Below are 26,250 nucleotides of genomic sequence, written 5' to 3' on the forward strand. Positions count from 1 at the left end.
TGTTACTACATTACATATATACTTACATCATGTATATATTACATGTTGTTATGAATGTTACTACATTACATATATACTTACATCATGTATATATTAGATGTTATTATGAATGTTACATTACATATATACTTACATTATGTATACATTACATGTTATTATGAATGTTACTAGATACTACATATATACTTACATCATGTATATATTACATGTTATTATGAATGTTACTACATTACATATATACTTAGTGTTTATACGAAATGTTTTTAAATTACTTTATAGGCGGAACTGAGCGACTGACTTTGGCTAAAGTTTATTTTCAATTTAAATGCATGAAAAAAAGATGTTCTTGTCTGTCATAAAGAAAGTAAACCATAGACAAAAAACAAGTTTCTCTTGAGAAACTTTCACTTCAGTGCTTCTCACTTCTTGATCACCGCGTCGTCCCTCTCCGCGGGAAAGATCTCGATTTCTTTGATGATTCGGTTAGCGATGACCTCGTTGTTGGCCGACACCATCCTCCGGGACATCAAATCGAATGGCCCCCCTGGGTATTGCACGCAGGAATTTTTCTAAATAAATGTCATGCTGTCATTTAGTTCTTTATGACGCTTACGCACCGTCCACATCCAGCAGCATTCCTCCCGCCTCCGTCACAATCACCGCCCCCGCCGCGATGTCCCAGCAGTGGATCCCGATCTCAAAGAAGGCCTCCACCGCCCCGCAGGCCACCAGGCACATGTTGGTGGCAGCAGTACCCGACCCACGCAGCCTGGGAGTACACCAGGAAGTACAACTTGACTGATAAAGGCAATAACAAAGTAGAAGGTTAGGTACGCTGAAATGGTCCCACCACTAGGGGCACCAATGAGACTTTGACTAAATTGGACTATTTCCATGGTAGGAGTTTTATTATCTGGAGAATTGTCACCGTTGTGATTATTTGTTGATATTATTGAATTGTAGACCAGATTAAGTTTAGGATTAACTTTGATGTGTGTGTGTGTGTGTGTGTGTGTGTGTGTGTGTGTGTGTGTGTGTGTGTGTGTGTGTGTGTGTGTGTGTGTGTGTGTGTGTGTGTGTGTGTGCGTGTGTGCGTGCGTATGTGTGTGCGTGTGTTCTTGTATTTCTGCCCTTCTTGAGACATCAACAAAGAAAAGTAGCTTCCATATGAGGACAGGTGAACAAGTTAGGACATAAATCATGTAGAGAGGCAAATATTAGAGTCTGTGAACATTGCTCCAAAGTCAGGATTTTTGGTTGACTTAATTTGAATACAAAAGTAAACATTGACAGGTGCAAAGGCAGCAATATATGATAAAACAAGCTAAAGAAGGACCTCTCTATTCATCCCCAAAAATAACCCACCAGGTGAACAGCTGTTTTACGACTTCCGGTGCTGACGTAAGACAACCCACATGTGACCAAAGGGTGAACAAATACACTACGTTACTAAGACTATAGTGACCAATAACAGTTAGCTTCTACAGCTGGGTTGTTTAAAGTGCGGTACAGGGGCCATTTGTGGTCCGTGACTCCTTTGTCATCGGCTTTAAGCACAATACAAAAAAACCAAAAATAGAGCTCTCATTAACACCCCTGGTGGTGACATCTATCAAAGTGAGGGTGGTCCCAAAAAAGAGGGATTTTTCACATTGAATGCGTGTCGCTTTTAAAAATGCTCCCCCTCTGGTCAACATATACAATAACAAGTGTGTGTAAAAATGTGAAGTTCTCCCCCTCTGGTCAACATATGAAATAACCCCTAACCTAACCTAACCTATCCCATAACCCCGGAGGGTCGTTGGGGCACCACAGACGATCTGTTGACCAGCTCTCTCCATCCCGCTCTGTCCTTAGCAGTTCTCATTGCCTCAATGAGTTTCAGGTGAGTCCATTCTCAAATGTTATTTTCCCATCTTTTCTTTTGCCTCCCGCCACCTTGTACGGTGCCTTGCAGGATGTTTTTTGCAAGGCCTGAGGATCTGGTGATGTGTCCGTACCACCCAAGTTTCCGCTTTATGACCGTGGTGAGCAGGTAATCATGTAGGCCGAAGGCTTGGCTGATCTTTTGCTGGACTTCTTCCCATCAGCAGTTAGTGTCCTTACATTCCAGGTTCCCACAACTAAATTGTCTCTAGTACGGAATCTGCAGAGTTTCCAGGAGTAAATTTTCCACCTCCGTCCTGGTGGCCAACGGTAGACGCGGTCCTTGTTCACCCGGGCGACGACCGAGCCGGTATGGGTAAAGCAGTCGTTGTCATCATGTGGTGCGTCTTGGGCAATATAAACCTGGCGACGCCCAGGTTGGAGGCAGTTTAATGTTGTACCCAGGACACAGAAATAACAAGTGTGTGTAAAAATGTGAAGTGCTCCCCCTCTGGTCAACATATGTAGTAACAAGTGTGTGTAAGAAATTCAAATGCGCCCCTTTGACCAAAATTAAGTAAAAAATAAATAAATGAATATGTTTCTAGAGACATTCTGTAATAACTTGAAGTAAAAAATAAAGATTGAAAAAGAATTACAAACAAAAAATAAAATAAAAAACTAAAAGCTTACCTTTTTATATGTGCATAGTATGTATATATTATTAATGTTTTAAATACACATCTCTATATACATAGAAAGGGTGTTCCTAAAGAGGTAGGCATTTTTTTCAGGTCTCAAGAAGGTAACAAATACAAGAATGTATTTGTGTGTTTGTGTGTGTGTCCTGTGTCACAATGCTACGGTACATTTTATTACCAACATGTGTTTACATACTATTATGTATAGATATATAATATAAATATAAAATGTCATTATTTGCCTTATTCGAAACAAAAATGTTAAGTAATACTTTAAAAGTATGTTTATTATTGCAATTTAGTCGTTAAATAAAATGTTGAATGTTATAGACAACTTGTCCTTTAGTCGTAAGTAAACAAACAAAGACTCCTAATTACTATATTTTTCGGACTAAGTGCGCCTTATAACTGGTGCGCCTAACGTGCAGAATAATTCTGCTTGTGCTTACCGACCTCCAAGCTATTTTATTTGGTACAGGGTGTTATACCAGTGAAGTGAGTTTACATTATTCACCCAAGGAACTTTAGTTCTGGTTAAGGTTTTTCACGGGACACATTTCGGGTGTTGTTGTTGCACTAGTGAGCCACAGATGAGGAGATGCTGCGCCGTTATTGATTGAAGTAAAGTCTGAATGTCATTAAAACAGTTAGCTCCATCTTTTGACAGTTTTTCCACTCCCGTCCTTGCACACTACACCGGCACTACAATGATGACGGGGAGAAGACGCTGTCGAAGTGGAGGCTCGTAAATAAGGCCGCCCACAAAACGGCGCATCCTGAAGAGACTGTCAGAAAGCGACTTGAAGATGATGTGTAAAACATCATCGATGAAAAATTTTGAGCATAGAACCACCATCACATGTTATGTAGACCACAAGGAAGTCTTTTACATTTAGAAAATAATCATAATGATATGACTCCTTTAAAGCACCTCGTAATCCGGTGCGCCATTTCTACGAAAAAAGATCGAAAATAGACCATTCATGGTCAGTGCGCCTTATAATCTGGTGTGCCCTATGGTCCGGAAATAGGATGAGTCTGCTGACGTGTGCAGTAACACATTGTGGCTTTTATTTTGTCAGCATTGTTCATCTACTTGTTCATTTCCTGTTAATACCCGCTTACTTCCTGTTTCAAAATGTTCTATCTACGCTTCTGTTAAAATGTAATTATCACTTATTCTTCTCTTCTTTGATACTTTACATTAGTTTTGGATGATAGCACACATTCAGGTATTGATCCGATACCAAGTAGTTACAGGATCATACATTGGTCATATTCAAAGTCCTCATGTGTCCAGGGACATATTTACTGGCTTTATAAACAATAAATAATGACCAAATATTCTGAGATAATAACATTTATTGATGTAATCATTGTAGTATCATCTTTATACAGCTCTTATACTTGGTATTATTGCAGTCAATTTTTGTATAAATCCACTCATTTGTTTACATTCAGGAGCACTAGCTTGCTGTTAGCGGTGAGCTATTGTATCCTCCTACGGTATGTAGTGAAGCATGTTTAGCTATTCCTCGTCCTGCAGAGATAATGATACTTATAAGAAACTTACTTTATTTGTCAAGGATTAGTGATTCAAAAGTATCGAAAACACTACCGACTGCAAATGGATGTTAGCTGCTAGCTGCCTAGTGGCTAAGAAGAGCGCAGCAGTGTCATAGCTTCACCTTCATCTTTACTTTTTACAACAAAATGCGTCCATTCTGCGTTTTCTGTCTACACACTGTGTCTGCTTGTAAGTACTCTGTGTGTGTGAACATGCTCCCCGACAAATAAAGTAAGTTTCTTTCCTTGATATTATCACTGGAGGACGAGGAATAGCTAAACATGCTTCACTATACACCCTAGAAGGATACAATAGCAAATCGTCGTCACAATGTAAAAAAACGTCATGGGTGGATCTACAGCTGACATCCACTGTAATGATACCAAGTACAAGAGCGTATTTTGTCGATAATGCTATGATTACATCGATATTTTTCATCATCACAAAAAAAATTAAATTAAAAAAAAAAGTATATTATGTTTATAAAGTTAATCAATCAATCAATCAATCAATGTTTACTTATATAGCCCTAAATCACTAGTGTCTCAAAGGGCTGCACAAACCACTACGACATCCTCGGTAGGCCCACATAAGGGCAAGGAAAACTCACACCCAGTGGGACATCGGTGACAATAATGACCCAGTGGGACGTCGGTGACAATGATGACTATGAGAACCTTGGAGAGGAGGAAAGCAATGGATGTCGAGCGGGTCTAACATGATACTGTGAAAGTTCGATCCATAATGGATCCAACACAGTCGCGAGAGTCCAGTCCAAAGCGGATCCAACACAGCAGCGAGAGTCCCGTTCACAGCAGAGCCAGCAGGAAACCATCCCAAGCGGAGGCGGATCAGCAGCGCAGAGATGTCCCCAGCCGATACACAGGCAAGCAGTACATGGCCACCGGATCGGACCGGACCCCCTCCACAAAGGAGAGTGGGACATAGAAGAAAAAGAAAAGAAACGGCAGATCAACTGGTCTAAAAAGGGAGTCTATTTAAAGGCTAGAGTATGAGTTTTAAGGTGAGACTTAAATGCTTCTACTGAGGTGGCATCTCGAACTGTTACCGGGAGGGCATTCCAGAGTACTGGAGCCCGAAATGAAAACGCTCCATAGCCCGCAGACTTTTTTTGGGCTTTGGGAATCACTAATAAGCCGGAGTCCTTTGAACGCAGATTTCTTGCCGGGACATATGGTACAATACAATCGGCAAGATAGGATGGAGCTAGACCGTGTAGTATTTTATACGTAAGTAGTAAAACCTTAAAGTCACATCTTAAGTGCACAGGAAGCCAGTGCAGGTGAGCCAGTACAGGCGTAATGTGATCAAACTTTCTTGTTCTTGTCAAAAGTCTAGCAGCCGCATTTTGTACCAACTGTAATCTTTTAATGCTAGACATGGGGAGACCCGAAAATAACATGTTACAGTAGTCGAGGCGAGACGTAACAAACGCATGGATAATGATCTCAGCGTCTTTAGTAGACAGAATGGAGCGAATTTTAGCGATATTACGGAGATGAAAGAAGGCCGTTTTAGTAACGCTTTTAATGTGTGCCTCAAAGGAGAGAGTTGGGTCGAAGATAATACCCAGATTCTTAACCGTGTCGCCTTGTTTAATTGTTTGGTTGTCAAATGTTAGAGTTGTATTATTAAATAGAGTTCGGTGTCTAGCAGGACCGATAATCAGCATTTCCGTTTTTTTGGCGTTGAGTTGCAAAAAGTTAGCGGACATCCATTGTTTAATTTCATTAAGACACGCCTCCAGCTGACTACAATCCGGCGTGTTGGTCAGCTTTAGGGGCATGTAGAGTTGGATGTCATCAGCATAACAGTGAAAACTAACACCGTATTTGCGTATGATGTCACCTAGCGGCAGCATGTAGATGCTGAAGAGTGCAGGGCCAAGGACCGAACCCTGGGGAACTCCACACGTTACCGTAACGTAGTCCGAGGTCACATTGTTATGGGAGACACACTGCATCCTATCAGTAAGATAAGAGTTAAACCAAGACAGGGCTAAGTCTGACATACCAATTCGTGTTTTGATACGTTCTAATAAAATATTATGATCGACGGTATCGAAAGCAGCGCTAAGATCGAGGAGCAGCAACATAGATGACGCATCAGAATCCATCGTTAGCAATAGATCATTAGTCATTTTTGCGAGGGCTGTCTCCGTGGAGTGATTTGCCCTGAAACCGGATTGAAAGGTTTCACATAGATTGTTAGACGCTAAGTGTTCATTTAACTGCTCCGCAACAATTTTTTCGAGGATTTTTGAAATAAAGGTGAGAAGGTAGTTTACCATGAGGTCAAGATCGAGGTTAGGTCTTTTAAGAAGAGAATGAATAACCGCTTTTTTGAATGCTAGGGGAACAGTGCCCGAGGAAAGTGATAAGTTTATAATATTTAGCACTGATGGACCTAATAATACAAAGAGCTCCTTGATCAGTTTCCCAGGAAGAGGGTCAAGTAAACATGTTGTTTGTTTTATTCCATTTACACGTTGTAACAATTCCTCTAATGTTATTTCCTCAAAACGAGAGAAACTATTTTGGAGGGCAGTATCCGCCATATATACAATCGTATCAGTGTTAATAGAACCCCGTTGCAGCTGGGACGCATTGTCTTTAATCTCCTTTCTAATGACTTAAATTTTCTTACTAAAGAATTGCATAAAGTCATCAGCTGAGTGGGTGGAGCTACTGGAAGGAGTCCCTTGTTGGGTTAGCGATGTTACCGTACTAAACAAAAATTTAGGATCGTTTTTATTACGGTGGATGAGATTTGAGTAATATTTAGCTTTAGCTAAGGTAAGCATGCGTTTATAAATTATTAAACTATCACTCCATGCTTGATGGTGCACTTCAAGTTTAGTCGTGCGCCATTTGCGTTCCAGCTTTCTGCATAATATTTTTTTATTTTTTTATTTTTTATTTTTATTTTTTTATTTTTTTATTTTTTATTAAATCAACACAAAAACACACAAAATACACTTTCCATCAGTGCATCAACCCCCCAAAGAAAACCTCTCCCTCCCCCATTCACACCCAGCCACACCCACTCACACAAAAAAGGGTTGTTTCTTTCTGCTACCAAAATGCTGGTTCCCACAACATATATAACACAGTCTGCAAGGGACATAGTCCCTGAAACACACATGATTGTGTGTGTCGCCGGTCCACTAACACTATCATTAATTACTATTTTTTATGTAATTGTTTTATATGATTTTACTTTCTTTTTTATCCAAAAAAAATGTCATTGTTTTCCTTTTTTTTTAATCTCATTTTATTTTATTAAAAAAAATAAAAAATAAATAACCTTATCTTCATCAGACCAGGTTGTTAATGGAATTAGACTTGTCTAAAAGGTTTTTAAAACCAGGTCCAGTCCAGACAATGTCAAAGTGGGCCTCAGCAACACACACCCTCATCCATGTGCAACAACAAAAATTAGGGAAACAACAGATTGCATATAAGTTATAAACAAAATTACATTTTCATAAAAAGCATTTGTGTATAGTCCATATTATGTCCAAGTCAGATTCAACACACACCTTCATTTTGTACACTCAAATAAAGGGAACACAACAACAGATAGCATATATGTTGCAGTTGTTGCATATCTATAAACATTATTACATTTTCATAATAAGCCTTTAAGGATTTCCCATCTTTTTTCATGTTTTTTGGCATCATTATCGTTGTCAATCATGTATCTTTCTAAAGTTAAAAAATACTGAATAAATGTTTTAAAGAAAGTAATACTAAGTGAATATCTATTTTTGGCCTTAAAAATAAACCTTTTACCAAGTACTATAATTAAATTAACTAAGTCATGCTTGTCAATAAACTCTCCTAAAATAACAGAAAGTTTAGTCGTGCGCCATTTGCGTTCCAGCTTTCTGCATAATAATTTCTGAGCTCTAGTTTCTTCTGTAAACCACGGGGTGCGCTTTTTTGGAGCCTTTTTTAACTTTAGCGGTGCTATGTTATCAATGGTTTCGCGCAGGGCGTCGTTAAAGTTGTTTGTGAGGTTATCAATAGAGCCCACATAATTTGGGAATGGTGCCATTACCGAGGGCAGTAGGTCAGCAAGAGTTGTCGTTGTGGCAGCATTAATGTTGCGGCTGCTATTGCAGTTATTATTATTATTAGTTTGCCGAACATGCGTCTGAACCTCGAATTTTATCAGTACATATGTCCCTGGACATGTGAAGACTTTGAATATGACAAATGTATGATCCTGTAACTACTTGGTATCGGATCGATACCTAAACGTGTGGTATCATCCAAAACTAATGTAAAGTATCAAAGAAGAGAAGAATAAGTGATTATTATATTTTAACAGAAGTGTAGATAGAACATGTTAAAACAGAAAATAAGCAGATAGTAACAGTAAATGAACAAGTAGATTAATAATACATTTGTACAGTTTGTCCCTCATAATGTTGACAAAATAATAGGTAGATAAATGACATAATATGACTAATTAGGAGTCTTTGTTTGTTTACTTACTACTAAAAGACAAGTAGTCTTGTATGTTCTCTATTTTATTTAATGACACTAATAAACATATGTTTAACATATTTAATGACACTAATAAACATATGTTTAACATATTTAATGACACTAATAAACATATGTTTAACATATTTAATGACACTAATAAACATATGTTTCATGTACACTAAGATGTGTTGTTCCAATAAAGACAATAATGAAATTTTTTGTGCTCCCCTTTATTTAGAAAAATATGTAAATACATTTCGGTAGTGATACTAAAATATCGGTATGGGGAGCACCATAGTGTGTAGTAAAGGAATATTTGGAATAACTTTACAACTAGTGCCATTTAAAAGAAACACTTGGCTGCATTTTGCTTTAAAAAACATAGTTTTTAAGGCCAAGTGCATTCATTCTCCATTTCTGGAAATGGAAAAAAGATGGCCAAAATGTCCACTAACCCTAGGCCAGATGTAGACTAACCTTAACCCAGAAGTAGACTAACCCTAACCCAGAGATAGACTAACCCTGACCCAAAAGTAAACTAACCCTAACCCAGAAGTAGACTAACCCTGACCCAAAAGTAGACTAACCCTAACCCAGAAGTAGACTAACCTTAACACCCAGAAGTAGACTAACCCTAACCCAGAAGCTAACAACTGCAATCGTTAGGTTGTTGGTGTGCAGTTAGCGGGTGTTGTCAATAGGGGGCAGCAGAAGGTATATACAGTACATATATACATACCCGTGCACTGGGATGCAGAGAATCCTCTGCATGGTGGAGAAGATCTTGGTGACCTTCTCAGGGCTCCTGTCTGTCCCATGTTCAGAGATTATGATGGACTTGTGAATATCTGCCAAGACAGCCATCTTGCATTGTTAGTAGTTAGTTAGTGTTGCAGGAAGACTTGCACTTACCTTTCACGTCAGACATTACCTTTCACGTCAGACATTTATTTACCTTTCACGTCAGACACTTGGATGCGCTCGTCATCACAGAAAGCTCCTTTCCCTCTCCTTGCTTTGTACATCTTGTCTTCCAAGCAGCTGTACACCACACCGAACTCCAACTACAACATCGGTACTAGTTAGTATTGTTGCTACACCACACCAAACTCCAACTACAACATTGGTACTAGTTAGAATTGTTGTTACACCACACCAAACTCCAACTACAACATTGATACTAGTTATTATTGTTGTTACACCACACCAAACTCCAACTACAACATTGGTACTAGTTAGTATTATTGTTACACCACACCAAACTACAACATCGGTACTAATTAGTATTGTTGTTACACCACACCAAACTCCAACTCCAACATCTGTACTAGTTAGTATTGTTGTTACACCACATCAAACTCCAACTACAACAATGATACTAGTTAGTATTGTTGCTACACCACACTAAAATCTAAACTACAACATCGGTACTAGTTAGTATTGTTGCTACACCACACTCAAATCTAAACTACAACATCGGTACTAGTTAGTATTGTTGCTACACCACACCAAACTCCAACTGCAACATTGGTACTAGTTAGTATTGTTGTTACACCACACCAAACTTCAACTACAACATTGGTACTTGTTAATATTGTCACCACCATGCGTACATACCCTCTTTTTGACTGCAAAGGCAATAGACACTGCCACAAATGGGAACCTGTAAACAATGGAGGAAAAGACACTTTCACGACAGTATGTAATATGTACAATATACTCACTGCAAGTATATATATAATGTAGTAACAGACACCTTCATAATTGTATGTAATATGTACAATATACACACTGCAAGTATGTATATAATGTAGGAACAGACACTTTCATAACAATATGTAATGTGTACAATATACACACCGCAAGTATATATATATATATATATATATATATATATATATATATATATATATATATATATATATATATATATATATATATATATATATATATAGGCGCCAGCGCCCCCCGCGACCCCGAAAGGGAATAAGCGGTAAAAAATGGATGGATGGATGGATATATATATATATGTATGTATGTATGTATGTATATGTATGTATATATGTATGTATGTATATATGTGTATGTATGTATATGTATGTATATATGTATGTATGTATATATATGTATATATATGTATGTATGTATATATGTATGTATGTATGTATGTATATATATGTATGTATATATGTATATGTATATATGTATATATATGTATGTATATATGTATGTATATATATGTATGTATATATGTATGTATATATTTATATCTATATATATGTATGTATATATGTGTATACATATATATATGTATGTATATATGTATATATATATATATATGTATGTGTATATATATATATGTATGTACATATGTATATATATATGTATGTATATATATATGTATGTATATATGTATATATGTATATATATGTATATATATATATGTATATATGTATGTATATATATATATATGTATGTATGTATGTATGTATATGTATATATATATGTATATACAGGTAGCAACAGACACCTTCATAACAATATGTATATGTACAATATTTACCCTATTTTAGTAATTTTAATCAAATAGTCAGGTGAAAGTGACTCAAAGCTTTAATTGTGGAACTTGGAGACAAGCTATTTCGGCGTAAATGGAGTGCTTACCCAAATAAACCGGAAAAAAACTTCCTTGGCCAGCTGGACCAAATGCACAACTGTCCATGGAGTCACTTTGATATTGATCATGGTGCACGCAGCACGTCATGTGCGGTATTACAATTACAGTACGTAGTAGTAGTACATAGTACGTAGTAGAAAGGGTACATGGACACTTGAAAATACAAAAAAAAACTCTTTTAGAAATCAGACTAATTTGGTGCATGGAAACGCAGTCCCGGTTGTATTATGAAGTAACTTGTAAACCACTACTGTGGATCTGGAACTGGTACACAATTCCTTGGTCTACATGTCGATTAACACAAGATGAACAAAGCCTTTCAGGATAAAACTGCCTCTTTCAAGCTGAATAAAAGTGTTCTGCTAATTCTCACCCGTGGACAAAGTTGGTGGTTCCATCCACCGGGTCAATGATCCAGGTGGGTTTGTCGGTCAGAATGCAGGGAATGCCTTTGGCCACCGACTCCTCGCCTATGAACCTGCAGAGAAGAAGTCAGTCGCTCCCAACACAGCCGGACCAACAAGACTCACCCGTAGGTGTCATTTCCAAATTCCTCCTTCAGGGAGTCGATGATGATTTTCTCCACCCTCTCGTCTGTCTTGGTGACCAAGTCCACAGTGGAACTCTTGGTCATCACCCTTATTTCGCTTTCGCCGGCTTTCCTAATTTCCTGCACACACACCGGCGTTAGCACAGTTTGTCTTGCGCAAGCATTTCACAATTTCCCCTCTTTTGTTATCATTGCAATGACTCAAGAACCTACCGCCCCGGCTTTTCTCGCCACTTCCACGGCAAAGTCATAGGCCCTCTGCCACGGGTCTGCCATGGCTCCTGGTGCTGCTGTGGTCCTGTACGTCAAAAATAAGACAAGGTTGAGGACACAGAAGCGTCAGGCATGCAAACATTCGAGTCCCTTTCATCAAACACTTGTGCAACACAACGCTTCCCCAGACTTGCAGGAGCTTCAAAAACAAGTCTGCCCGCTCCAAAAGAGCATTTGGCAGTTGAAGGACTCAAGTAGAGGAAGCAGCTTTACCTTGACAAACAAATAGAAGAAGCAGTGTAGAAGAAGCAGTGACAAACAAGTAGAAGCAGTGACAAATAAGTAGAAGAAGCACCGTTACCTTGACAAAAAAGTAGAAGAAGCAGTGACAAACAAGTAGAAGAAGCAGTGTTACCTTGACAAACTAGTAGAGTAAGCTGTGTTACCTTGACAAACAAGTAGATGAAGCAGTAAAAAACTAGTAGATGAAGCAGTCAAAAACTAGTAAAAGAAGCAGTCACAAACTAGTAAAAGAAGCAGTCACAAACTAGTAGAAGAAGCAGTCACAAACAAGTAGAAGAAGCAATGACAAACTAGTAAAAGAAGCAGTGACAAACAAGTAGAAGAAGCAGTGACAAACAAGTAGAAGAAGCAGTGACAAACAAGCAAAAGACGCAATGACAAACTAGTAGAAGAAGCAGTGACAAACAGGTAGAAGAAGCATTGACAAACAAATAGAAGAAGCAGTGACAAACTGGTAGAAGAAGCAGTGACAAACAAATAGAAGAAGCAGTGACAAATAAGTAGAAGAAGCAGCGTTACTTTGACAAACTAGTAGAATAAGCAGTGTTACCTAGACAAACTAGTAGAAGAAGCATTGACAAACAAGTAGAAGAAGCAGTGACAAACAAGTAAAGAAGCCTTGACAAGTAGAAGAAGCAGTGACAAAGAAGTAGAAGAAGCAATGACAAACTAGTAGAAGAAGCAGTGACAAACAGGTAGAATAAGCAGTGACAAACAAATAGAAGAAGCAGTGACAAATAAGTAGAAGAAGCCGCGTTACCTTGACAAACAAGTAGAAAAAGCAGTGTTACCTTGACAAACAAGTAGAACCAGCATTGACAAACAAGTAAAGAAGCATTGACGAACAAGTAGAAGAAGCAGTGTTACCTTGACAAACTAGTAGAAGAAGCAATGACAAACAAGTAGAAGAAGCAGTGACAAACAAGTAGAAGAAGCAGTCAAAAACAAGTAAAGAAGCCTTGACAAACAAATAGAAGAAGCAGTGACAAAGAAGTAGAACAAGCAATGACAAACTAGTAGAGGAAGCAGTGACAAACAAGCAGAAGAAGCAGTGACAAACAAATAGAAAAAGCAGTGACAAATAAGTAGAAGAAGCAGCGTTACCTTGACAAACAAGTAGAAACAGCATTGACAAACAAGTAGAAGAAGCAGTGACAAACAAGTAAAGAAGCAGTGACAAACTAGTAAGAGAAGCAATGACAAACAAGTAGAAGAAGCAGTTACAAACAAGTAGAAGAAGCATTGACAAACAAGTAGAAGAAGCATTGACAAACAAGTAGGCGAAGCATTGACAAACAAGTAGAAGAAGCATTGACAAATAAGTAGAAGAAGCATTGACAAACAAGTAGAATAAGCATTGACAAACAAGTAGAACAAGCATTGACAAACAAGTACAAGAAGCATTGACAAACAAGTAGAAGAAGCCTTGACAAACAAGTAGAAGAAGCATTGACAAACAAGTAAAAGAAGCAGTTACAAACAAGTAGAAGAAGCATTGACAAACAAGTAGAAGAAGCATTGACAAAAAGGTAGAAGAAGCATTGACAAACAAGTAGAAGAAGCATTTACAAACAAGTACAAGAAGCATTGACAAACAAGTAGAAGAAGCATTGACAAACAAGTATAAGAAGCATTGACAAACAAGTAGAAGAAGCAGTTACGAACAAGTAGAAGAAGCATTGACAAATAAGTAAAAGAAGCATTGACAAAAAAGTACAAGAAGCATTGACGAACAAGTAGAAGAAGCATTGACAAACAAGTACAAGAGGCATTGACAAACAAGTAGAAGAAGCATTGACAAACAAGTAGAAGAAGCAGTTACAAACAAGTAGAAGCATTGACAAACAAGTAGAAGGAGCATTGACAAACAAGTAGAAGAAGCATTGACAAACAAGTAGAAGAAGCAGTTACAAACAAGTAGAAGAAGCATTGACAAACAAGTAGAAGAAGCAGTTACAAACAAGTAGAAGAAGCATTGACAAACAAGTAGAAGAATTATTGACAAACAAGTAAAAGAAGCATTAACAAACAAGTAGAATAAGTATTGACAAACAAGTAGAAGAAGTATTGACAAACAAGTAGAAGAAGCATTGACAAACAAGTACAAGAAGCATTGACAAACAAGTAGAAGAAGCATTGACAAACAAGTAGAAGAAGCAGTTACAAACAAGTAGAAGAAGCATTGACAAACAAGTAGAAGAAGCATTGACAAACAAGTAGAAGGAGCATTGACAAACAAGTAGAAGAAGCAGTGTTACCTTGACAAACTAGTAGAGTAAGCAGTGTTACCTTGACAAACAAGTAGATAAAGCAGTAAAAAAATAGTAGAAGAACTAGTCACAAACTAGTAAAAGAAGCAGTCACAAACTAGTAAAAGAAGCAGTCACAAACTAGTAGAAGAAGCAGTCACAAACAAATAGAAGAAGCAATGACAAACTAGTAAAAGAAGCAGTGACAAACAAGTAGAAGAAGCAGTGACAAACAAGTAGAAGAAGCAGTGACAAACAAGCAAAAGAAGCAATGACAAACTAGTAGAAGAAGCAGTGACAAACAGGTAGAAGAAGCATTGACAAACAAATAGAAGAAGCAGTGACAAACAAATAGAAGAAGCAGTGACAAATAAGTAGAAGAAGCAGTGACAAATAAGTAGAAGAAGCAGCGTTACTTTGACAAACTAGTAGAATAAGCAGTGTTACCTTGACAAACTAGTAGAAGAAGCATTGACAAACTAGTAGAAGAAGCAGTTACAAACAAGTAGAACAAGCATTGACAAACAAGTGGAAGAAGCAGTGACAAACAAGTAACGAAGCCTTGACAAGTAGAAGAAGCAGTGACAAAGAAGTAGAAGAAGCAATGACAAACTAGTAGAAGAAGCAGTGACAAACAGGTAGAATAAGCAGTGACAAACAGATAGAAGAAGCAGTGACAAATAAGTAGAAGAAGCCGCGTTACCTTGACAAACCAGTAGAAAAAGCAGTGTTACCTTGACAAACAAGTTGAACCAGCATTGAAAAACAAGTAAAGAAGCATTGACAAACAAGTAGAAGAAGCAGTGTTACCTTGACAAACTAGTAGAAGAAGCAATGACAAACAAGTAGAAGAAGCAGTGACAAACAAGTAGAAGAAGCAGTCAAAACAAGTAAAGAAGCCTTGACAAACAAATAGAAGAAGCAGTGACAAAGAAGTAGAACAAGCAATGACAAACTAATAGAGGAAGCTGTGACAAACAAGCAGAAGAAGCAGTGACAAACAAATAGAAGAAGCAGTGACAAATAAGTAGAAGAAGCAGCGTTACCTTGACAAACAAGTAGAAACAGCATTGACAAACAAGTAGAAGAAGCAGTGACAAACAAGTAAAGAAGCAGTGACAAACTAGTAGAAGAAGCAATGACAAACCAGTAAAAGAAGCAGTTACAAACAAGTAGAAGAAGTATTGACAAACAAGTAGAAGAAGCATTGACAAACAAGTACAAGAAGCATTGACAAACAAGTAGAAGAAGCATTGACAAACAAGTAGAAGAAGCAGTTACAAACAAGTACAAGAAGCATTGACAAACAAGTAGAAGAAGCATTGACAAACAAGTAGAAGGAGCATTGACAAACAAGTAGAAGAAGCAGTGTTACCTTGACAAACTAGTAGAGTAAGCAGTGTTACCTTGACAAACAAGTAGATAAAGCAGTAAAAAAAATAGTAGAAGAACTAGTCACAAACTAGTAAAAGAAGCAGTCACAAACTAGTAAAAGAAGCAGTCACAAACTAGTAGAAGAAGCAGTCACAAACAAATAGAAGAAAACTAGTAAAAGAAGCAGTGACAAACAAGTAGAAGAAGCAGTGACAAACAAGTAGAAGAAGCAGTGACAAACAAGCAAAAGAAGCAATGACAAACTAGTAGAAGAAGCAGTGACAAACAGGTAGAAGAAGCATTGACAAACAAATAGAAGAAGCAGTGACAAACAAATAGAAGAAGCAGTGACAAATAAGTAGAAGAAGCAGTGACAAATAAGTAGAAGAAGCAGCGTTACTTTGAAAAACTAGTAGAATAAGCAGTGTTACCTTGACAAACTAGTAGAAGAAGCATTGACAAACTAGTAGAAGAAGCAGTTACAAACAAGTAGAACAAGCATTGACAAACAAGTGGAAGAAGCAGTGACAAACAAGTAACGAAGCCTTGACAAGTAGAAGAAGCAGTGACAAAGAAGTAGAAGAAGCAATGACAAACTAGTAGAAGAAGCAGTGACAAACAGGTAGAATAAGCAGTGACAAACAGATAGAAGAAGCAGTGACAAATAAGTAGAAAAAGCCGCGTTACCTTGACAAACCAGTAGAAAAAGCAGTGTTACCTTGACAAACAAGTAGAACCAGCATTGAAAAACAAGTAAAGAAGCATTGACAAACAAGTAGAAGAAGCAGTGTTACCTTGACAAACTAGTAGAAGAAGCAATGACAAACAAGTAGAAGAAGCAGTGACAAACAAGTAGAAGAAGCAGTCAAAACGAGTAAAGAAGCCTTGACAAACAAATAGAAGAAGCAGTGACAAAGAAGTAGAACAAGCAATGACAAACTAATAGAGGAAGCAGTGACAAACAAGCAGAAGAAGCAGTGACAAACAAATAGAAGAAGCAGTGACAAAGAAGTAGAAGAAGCAGCGTTACCTTGACAAACAAGTAGAAACAGCATTGACAAACAAGTAGAAGAAGCAGTGACAAACAAGTAAAGAAGCAGTGACAAACTAGTAGAAGAAGCAATGACAAACCAGTAAAAGAAGCAGTTACAAACAAGTAGAAGAAGCATTGACAAACAAGTAGAAGAAGCATTGACAAACAAGTAGGAGAAGCATTGACAAACAAGTAGAAGAAGCATTGACAAACAAGTAGAATAAGCATTGACAAACAAGTAGAAGAAGCATTGACAAACAAGTAGAAGAAGCATTGACAAACAAGTAGAAGAAGCAGTTACAAACAAGTAGAAGAAGCATTGACAAACAAGTACAAGAAGCATTGACGAACAAGTAGAAGAAGCAGTTACAAAAAAGTAGAAGAAGCATTGACAAACAAGTAGAAGAAGCATTGACAAAAAAGTAGAAGAAGCATTGACAAACAAGTAGAAGAAGCATTGACAAACAAGTACAAGAAGCATTGACAAACAAGTAGAAGAAGCATTGACAAACAAGTAGAAGAAGCATTGACAAACAAATACAAGAAGCAGTTACGAACAAGTAGAATAAGCTTTGACAAACAAGTAAAAGAAGCATTGACAAAAAAGTACAAGAAGCATTGACAAACAAGTAGAAGAAGCATTGACAAACAAGTACAAGAAGCATTGACAAACAAGTAGAAGAAACATTGACAAACAAGTAGAAGAAGCAGTTACAAACAAGTAGAAGAAGCATTGACAAACAAGTAGAAGAAGCATTGACAAACAAGTAGAATGAGCATTGACAAGCAAGTAGAAAAAGCAGTTACAAACAAGTAAAAGAAGCATTGACAAACAAGTAGAAGAATTATTGACAAACAAGTAAAAGAAGCATTGACAAACAAGTAGAATAAGTATTGACAAACAAGTAGAAGAAGTATTGACAAATAAGTAGAAGAAGCATTGACAAACAAGTACAAGAAGCATTGACAAACAAGTAGAAGAAGCATTGACAAACAAGTAGAAGCAGTTACAAACAAGTAGAAGAACCATTGACAAAAAGGTAGAAGAAGCATTGACAAACAAGTAGAAGGAGCATTGACAAACAAGTAGAAGAAGCATTGACAAAAAAGTAGAAGAAGCATTGACAAACAAGTACAAGAAAGCAGTTACAAACAAGTAGAAGAAGCATTGACAAACAAGTAGAATAATTATTGACAAACAAGTAAAAGAAGCATTGACAAATAAGTAGAATAAGTATTGACAAACAAGTAGAAGAAGTATTGACAAACAAGTAGAAGAAGCATTGACAAACAAGTAGAAGGAGCAGTGACAATTAAGTAGAAGAAGCATTGACAAACAAGTAGAACAAGCATTGACAAACAAGTACAAGAAGCTTTGAAAAACAAGTAAAAGAAGCATTGACAAACAAGTAGAAGAAGCATTGACAAACAAGTAGAAGAAGCAGCTACAAACAAGTAGAAGAAGCATTGACAAACAAGTAGAAGAAGCATTGACAAACAAGCACAAGAAGCATAGACAAACAAGTAGAAGAAGCATTGACAAACAAGTACAAGAAGCATTGACAAACAAGTACAAGAAGCATTGACAAACAAGTAGAAGAAGCATTGACAAACAAGTACAAGAAGCATTGACAAACAAGTAGAAGAAGCATTGACAAACAAGTAGAAGAAACATTGACAAGCAAGTAGAAGAAACATTGACAAACAAGTACAAGAAGCAGTTACAAACAAGTACAAGAAGCATTGACAAACAAGTAGAAGGAGCAGTGACAATTAAGTAGAAGAAGCATTGACAAACAAGTAGAAGAAGCATCGACAAACAAGTGGAACAAGCATTGACAAACAAGTACAAGAAGCATTGAAAAACAAGTAAAAGAAGCATTGACAAACAAGTAGAAGAAGCATTGACAAACAAGTAGAAGAAGCAGTTACAAACAAGTAGAAGAAGCATTGACAAACAAGTAGAAGAAGCATTGACAAACAAGTACAAGAAGCATAGACAAACAAGTAGAAGAAGCATTGACAAACAAGAACAAGAAGCATTGACAAACAAGTAGAAGAAGCATTGACAAACAAGTAGAAGGAGCAGTGACAATTAAGTAGAAGAAGCATTGACAAACAAGTAGGAGCAGTGACAATTAAGTAGAAGAAGCATTGACAAACAAGTAGAAGGAGCAGTGACAATTAAGTAGAAGAAGCATTGACAAACAAGTAGAAGGAGCAGTGACAATTAAGTAGAAGAAGTATTGACAAACAAGTAGAAGGAGCAGTGACAATTAAGTAGAAGAAGCATTGACAAACAAGTAGAAGAAGCATTGACAAACAAGTGGAACAAGCATTGACAAACAAGTTCAAGAAGCATTGAAAAACAAGTAAAAGAAGCATTGACAAACAAGTAGAAGAAGCATTGACAAACAAGTAGAAGAAGCAGTTACAAACAAGTAGAAGAAGCATTGACAAACAAGTACAAGAAGCATAAACAAACAAGTAGAAGAAGCATTGACAAACAAGTACAAGAAGCATTGACAAACAAGTAGAAGAAGCATTGACAAAAAAGTAGATGAAGCAGTTACAAACAAGTAGAAGAAGCATTGACAAACAAGTAGAAGAAGCATTGACAAACAAGTAGAAGAAGCAGTTACAAACAAGTAGAAGAAGCATTGACAAACAAGTAGAAGAAGCATTGACAAACAAGCACAAGAAGCATAGACAAACAAGTAGAAGAAGCATTGACAAACAAGTACAAGAAGCATTGACAAACAAGTACAAGAAGCATTGACAAACAAGTAGAAGAAGCATTGACAAACAAGTACAAGAAGCATTGACAAACAAGTAGAAGAAGCATTGACAAACAAGTAGAAGAAACATTGACAAGCAAGTAGAAGAAGCATTGACAAACAAGTACAAGAAGCAGTTACAAACAAGTACAAGAAGCATTGACAAACAAGTAGAAGGAACAGTGACAATTAAGTAGAAGAAGCATTGACAAACAAGTAGAAGAAGCATCGACAAACAAGTGGAACAAGCATTGACAAACAAGTACAAGAAGCATTGAAAAACAAGTAAAAGAAGCATTGACAAACAAGTAGAAGAAGCATTGACAAACAAGTAGAATAAGCAGTTACAAACAAGTAGAAGAAGCATTGACAAACAAGTAGAAGAAGCAGCTACAAACAAGTAGAAGAAGCATTGACAAACAAGTAGAAGAAGCATTGACAAACAAGCACAAGAAGCATAGACAAACAAGTAGAAGAAGCATTGACAAACAAGTACAAGAAGCATTGACAAACAAGTACAAGAAGCATTGACAAACAAGTAGAAGAAGCATTGACAAACAAGTACAAGAAGCATTGACAAACAAGTAGAAGAAGCATTGACAAACAAGTAGAAGAAACATTGACAAGCAAGTAGAAGAAGCATTGACAAACAAGTACAAGAAGCAGTTACAAACAAGTACAAGAAGCATTGACAAACAAGTAGAAGGAGCAGTGACAATTAAGTAGAAGAAGCATTGACAAACAAGTAGAAGAAGCATCGACAAACAAGTGGAACAAGCATTGACAAACAAGTACAAGAAGCATTGAAAAACAAGTAAAAGAAGCATTGACAAACAAGTAGAAGAAGCATTGACAAACAAGTAGAATAAGCAGTTACAAACAAGTAGAAGAAGCATTGACAAACAAGTAGAAGAAGCATTGACAAACAAGTACAAGAAGCATAGACAAACAAGTAGAAGAAGCATTGACAAACAAGAACAAGAAGCATTGACAAACAAGTAGAAGAAGCATTGACAAACAAGTAGAAGAAGCATTGACAAACAAGTAGAAGGAGCAGTGACAATTAAGTAGAAGAAGCATTGACAAACAAGTAGGAGCAGGGACAATTAAGTAGAAGAAGCATTGACAAACAAGTAGAAGGAGCAGTGACAATTAAGTAGAAGAAGCATTGACAAACAAGTAGAAGGAGCAGTGACAATTAAGTAGAAGAAGTATTGACAAACAAGTAGAAGGAGCAGTGACAATTAAGTAGAAGAAGCATTGACAAACAAGTAGAAGAAGCATTGACAAACAAGTGGAACAAGCATTGACAAACAAGTTCAAGAAGCATTGAAAAACAAGTAAAAGAAGCATTGACAAACAAGTAGAAGAAGCATTGACAAACAAGTAGAAGAAGCAGTTACAAACAAGTAGAAGAAGCATTGACAAACAAGTACAAGAAGCATAAACAAACAAGTAGAAGAAGCATTGACAAACAAGTACAAGAAGCATTGACAAACAAGTAGAAGAAGCATTGACAAAAAAGTAGATGAAGCAGTTACAAACAAGTAGAAGAAGCATTGACAAACAAGTAGAAGAAGCATTGACAAACAAGTAGAAGAAGCAGTTACAAACAAGTAGAAGAAGCATTGACAAACAAGTAGAAGAAGCATTGACAAACAAGTAGAAGAAGCATTGACAAACAAGTAGAAGAAGCAGTTACAAACAAGTAGAAAAATCATTGACAAACAAGTAGAAGAAGCATTGACAAACAAGTAGAAGAAGCATTGACAAACAAGTAGAAGAAGCATTGACAAACAAGTAGAAGGAGCAGTGACAATTAAGTAGAAGAAGCATTGACAAACAAGTAGAAGGAGCAGTGACAATTAAGTAGAAGAAACATTGACAAACAAGTAGAAGGAGCAGTGACAATTAAGTAGAAGAAGCATTGACAAACAAGTAGAAGGAGCAGTGACAATTAAGTAGAAGAAGTATTGACAAACAAGTAGAAGAAGCATTGACAAACAAGTAGAAGAAGCATTGACAAACAAGTAGAAGAAGCATTGACAAACAAGTAGAAGGAGCATTGACAAACAAGTAGAAGGAGCAGCGACAATTAAGTAGAAGAAGCATTGACAAACAAGTAGAAGGAGCATTGACAAACAAGTAGAAGAAGCATTGACAAACAAGTAGAAGAAGCAGTTACAAACAAGTAGAAGAAGCATTGACAAACAAGTAGAAGAAGCATTGACAAACAAGTAGAAGAAGCAGTTACAAACAAGTAGAAGAAGCATTGACAAACAAGTAGAAGAAGCATTGACAAACAAGTACAAGAAGCATTGACAAACAAGTAGAAGGAGCAGTGACAATTAAGTAGAAGAAGCATTGACAATCAAGTAGAAGGACCAGTGACAATTAAGTACAAGAAGCATTGACAAACAAGTAGAAGAAGCATTGACAAACAAGTAGAAGGAGCAGTGACAATTAAGTAGAAGAAGCATTGACAAACAAGTAGAAGGAGCAGTGACAATTAAGTAGAAGAAGTATTGACAATCAAGTAGAAGAAGCATTGACAAACAAGTAGAAGAAGCATTGACAAACAAGTAGAAGAAGCATTGACAAACAAGTAGAAGGAGCATTGACAAACAAGTAGAAGGAGCAGCGACAATTAAGTAGAAGAAGCATTGACAAACAAGTAGAAGGAGCATTGACAAACAAGTAGAAGAAGCATTGACAAACAAGTAGAAGAAGCAGTTACAAACAAGTAGAAGAAGCATTGACAAACAAGTAGAAGAAGCATTGACAAACAAGTAGAAGAAGCAGTTACAAACAAGTAGAAGAAGCATTGACAAACAAGTAGAAGAAGCATTGACAAACAAGTACAAGAAGCATTGACAAACAAGTAGAAGGAGCAGTGACAATTAAGTAGAAGAAGCATTGACAATCAAGTAGAAGGACCAGTGACAATTAAGTAGAAGAAGCATTGACAAACAAGTAGAAGAAGCATTGACAAACAAGTAGAAGAAGTATTGACAAACAAGTAGAAGAAGCATTGACAATCAAGTAGAAGAAGCATTGACAAACAAGTAGAAGGAGCAGTGACAATTAAGTAGAAGAAGCATTGACAAACAAGTAGAAGGAGCAGTGTTACCTTGACAAACAAGTAGGAGAAGACAAGTTGACAAGTAGAAGAAGCAGTTACAAACAAGTAGAAGAAGCATTGACAAACAAGTAAAAGAAGCATTGACAAACAAGTACAAGAAGCATTGACAAACAAGTAGAAGGAGCAGTGACAATTAAGTAGAAGAAGCATTGACAATCAAGTAGAAGGACCAGTGACAATTAAGTAGAAGAAGCATTGACAAACAAGTAGAAGAAGCATTGACAAACAAGTAGAAGAAGTATTGACAAACAAGTAGAAGAAGCATTGACAAACAAGTACAAGAAGCATTGACAAACAAGTAGAAGGAGCAGTGACAATTAAGTAGAAGAAGCATTGACAATCAAGTAGAAGGACCAGTGACAAACAAGTACAAGAAGCATTGACAAACAAGTAGAAGGAGCAGTGACAATTAAGTAGAAGAAGCATTGACAATCAAGTAGAAGGACCAGTGACAATTAAGTAGAAGAAGCATTGACAAACAAGTAGAAGAAGCATTGACAAACAAGTAGAAGAAGTATTGACAAACAAGTAGAAGAAGCATTGACAAACAAGTAGAAGAAGCATTGACAAACAAGTAGAATAAGCAGTTACAAACAAGTAGAAGAAGCATTGACAAACAAGTAGAAGAAGCATTGACAAACAAGTACAAGAAGCATAGACAAACAAGTAGAAGAAGCATTGACAAACAAGAACAAGAAGCATTGACAAACAAGTAGAAGAAGCATTGACAAACAAGTAGAAGAAGCATTGACAAACAAGTAGAAGGAGCAGTGACAATTAAGTAGAAGAAGCATTGACAAACAAGTAGGAGCAGGGACAATTAAGTAGAAGAAGCATTGACAAACAAGTAGAAGGAGCAGTGACAATTAAGTAGAAGAAGCATTGACAAACAAGTAGAAGGAGCAGTGACAATTAAGTAGAAGAAGTATTGACAAACAAGTAGAAGGAGCAGTGACAATTAAGTAGAAGAAGCATTGACAAACAAGTAGAAGAAGCATTGACAAACAAGTGGAACAAGCATTGACAAACAAGTTCAAGAAGCATTGAAAAACAAGTAAAAGAAGCATTGACAAACAAGTAGAAGAAGCATTGACAAACAAGTAGAAGAAGCAGTTACAAACAAGTAGAAGAAGCATTGACAAACAAGTACAAGAAGCATAAACAAACAAGTAGAAGAAGCATTGACAAACAAGTACAAGAAGCATTGACAAACAAGTAGAAGAAGCATTGACAAAAAAGTAGATGAAGCAGTTACAAACAAGTAGAAGAAGCATTGACAAACAAGTAGAAGAAGCATTGACAAACAAGTAGAAGAAGCAGTTACAAACAAGTAGAAGAAGCATTGACAAACAAGTAGAAGAAGCATTGACAAACAAGTAGAAGAAGCATTGACAAACAAGTAGAAGAAGCAGTTACAAACAAGTAGAAAAATCATTGACAAACAAGTAGAAGAAGCATTGACAAACAAGTAGAAGAAGCATTGACAAACAAGTAGAAGAAGCATTGACAAACAAGTAGAAGGAGCAGTGACAATTAAGTAGAAGAAGCATTGACAAACAAGTAGAAGGAGCAGTGACAATTAAGTAGAAGAAACATTGACAAACAAGTAGAAGGAGCAGTGACAATTAAGTAGAAGAAGCATTGACAAACAAGTAGAAGGAGCAGTGACAATTAAGTAGAAGAAGTATTGACAAACAAGTAGAAGAAGCATTGACAAACAAGTAGAAGAAGCATTGACAAACAAGTAGAAGAAGCATTGACAAACAAGTAGAAGGAGCATTGACAAACAAGTAGAAGGAGCAGCGACAATTAAGTAGAAGAAGCATTGACAAACAAGTAGAAGGAGCATTGACAAACAAGTAGAAGAAGCATTGACAAACAAGTAGAAGAAGCAGTTACAAACAAGTAGAAGAAGCATTGACAAACAAGTAGAAGAAGCATTGACAAACAAGTAGAAGAAGCAGTTACAAACAAGTAGAAGAAGCATTGACAAACAAGTAGAAGAAGCATTGACAAACAAGTACAAGAAGCATTGACAAACAAGTAGAAGGAGCAGTGACAATTAAGTAGAAGAAGCATTGACAATCAAGTAGAAGGACCAGTGACAATTAAGTACAAGAAGCATTGACAAACAAGTAGAAGAAGCATTGACAAACAAGTAGAAGGAGCAGTGACAATTAAGTAGAAGAAGCATTGACAAACAAGTAGAAGGAGCAGTGACAATTAAGTAGAAGAAGTATTGACAAACAAGTAGAAGAAGCATTGACAAACAAGTAGAAGAAGCATTGACAAACAAGTAGAAGAAGCATTGACAAACAAGTAGAAGGAGCATTGACAAACAAGTAGAAGGAGCAGCGACAATTAAGTAGAAGAAGCATTGACAAACAAGTAGAAGGAGCATTGACAAACAAGTAGAAGAAGCATTGACAAACAAGTAGAAGAAGCAGTTACAAACAAGTAGAAGAAGCATTGACAAACAAGTAGAAGAAGCATTGACAAACAAGTAGAAGAAGCAGTTACAAACAAGTAGAAGAAGCATTGACAAACAAGTAGAAGAAGCATTGACAAACAAGTACAAGAAGCATTGACAAACAAGTAGAAGGAGCAGTGACAATTAAGTAGAAGAAGCATTGACAATCAAGTAGAAGGACCAGTGACAATTAAGTAGAAGAAGCATTGACAAACAAGTAGAAGAAGCATTGACAAACAAGTAGAAGAAGTATTGACAAACAAGTAGAAGAAGCATTGACAATCAAGTAGAAGAAGCATTGACAAACAAGTAGAAGGAGCAGTGACAATTAAGTAGAAGAAGCATTGACAAACAAGTAGAAGGAGCAGTGTTACCTTGACAAACAAGTAGGAGAAGACAAGTTGACAAAGGTTGCTTCACTCAGTGAGCTCTCTGACGTCTGACAGTGTCTGCTTGAAAGATGAATCTTAAGGTGTTTCAGCGAGGGTGGTATTTGGAAAAGTACTACCACCGCCTCAAAGAGAAAAAAACACCCCCGGACACGATGCAACAGCATTTGGCAACATTTCAATGCAAGCAAGTGGAAATTTCTCTCCTGGAAGGTTGCAACCACCAACATGTTTCTGTGCTCCTGAAACAGAAATGAGTCAGTAGCACAAATGATTTGTGTTGACTTTAGTGACAATACTATATAGTATCAACATGTAGTAGTGACTATTTAAGACCCCAGTCCATATAAAAGTTATTATATGGACTTTAGTGACAATACCATATAAAGTCGTGGTCAAAAGTTTACATACACTTGTAAAGA

At 36.8% G+C, this 26,250-nt stretch overlaps 1 protein-coding gene across 5 annotated transcripts; it reads right to left on the reverse strand.

The window, feature by feature from the left end:
* Positions 1-26,010, reverse strand: LOC133556251 (inositol monophosphatase 1-like). Of its 5 annotated transcripts, none has more exons than XM_061905990.1 (9): positions 25,814-26,010; positions 12,092-12,176; positions 11,859-11,998; positions 11,702-11,806; positions 10,269-10,314; positions 9,607-9,715; positions 9,391-9,499; positions 2,193-2,289; positions 1-255 (listed from the first exon to the last, which is right to left on the reverse strand). In XM_061905990.1, the coding sequence occupies exons 1-8, from the start codon at positions 25,993-25,995 to the stop codon at positions 2,214-2,216; spliced, it is 852 nt and encodes a 283-aa protein (XP_061761974.1). In that variant the 5' UTR covers positions 25,996-26,010; the 3' UTR covers positions 1-255; positions 2,193-2,213. The 5 variants fall into 5 exon arrangements, with proteins under 5 accessions (XP_061761974.1, XP_061761971.1, XP_061761975.1 ...); XM_061905987.1 differs by lacking the exons at positions 1-255; positions 2,193-2,289 and adding exons at positions 295-544; positions 618-769; XM_061905991.1 differs by lacking the exons at positions 1-255; positions 2,193-2,289; positions 25,814-26,010 and adding exons at positions 295-544; positions 618-769; positions 22,958-22,997.
* Positions 26,011-26,250: the final 240 nt, after the last annotated feature.

This window comes from Nerophis ophidion, linkage group LG07 (genome assembly GCF_033978795.1).
Source record: "Nerophis ophidion isolate RoL-2023_Sa linkage group LG07, RoL_Noph_v1.0, whole genome shotgun sequence".
NCBI classification, from domain to species: Eukaryota; Metazoa; Chordata; class Actinopteri; order Syngnathiformes; family Syngnathidae; genus Nerophis; species Nerophis ophidion.

Excerpts from the sequence above, each read along its gene's own strand:
- LOC133556251 (XM_061905987.1), bottom strand. The coding sequence starts at position 25,995 with ATGCTGTTGCATCGTGTCCGGGGGTGTTTTTTTCTCTTTGAGGCGGTG. Across the intron at positions 11,807-11,858 it reads TTTGGAAATGACACCTACGG|GTTCATAGGCGAGGAGTCGG; the intron begins GTGAGTCTTGTT and ends TCTTCTCTGCAG. Across the intron at positions 9,500-9,606 it reads CCAAGTGTCTGACGTGAAAG|ATATTCACAAGTCCATCATA; the intron begins GTAAATAAATGT and ends CTGTCTTGGCAG.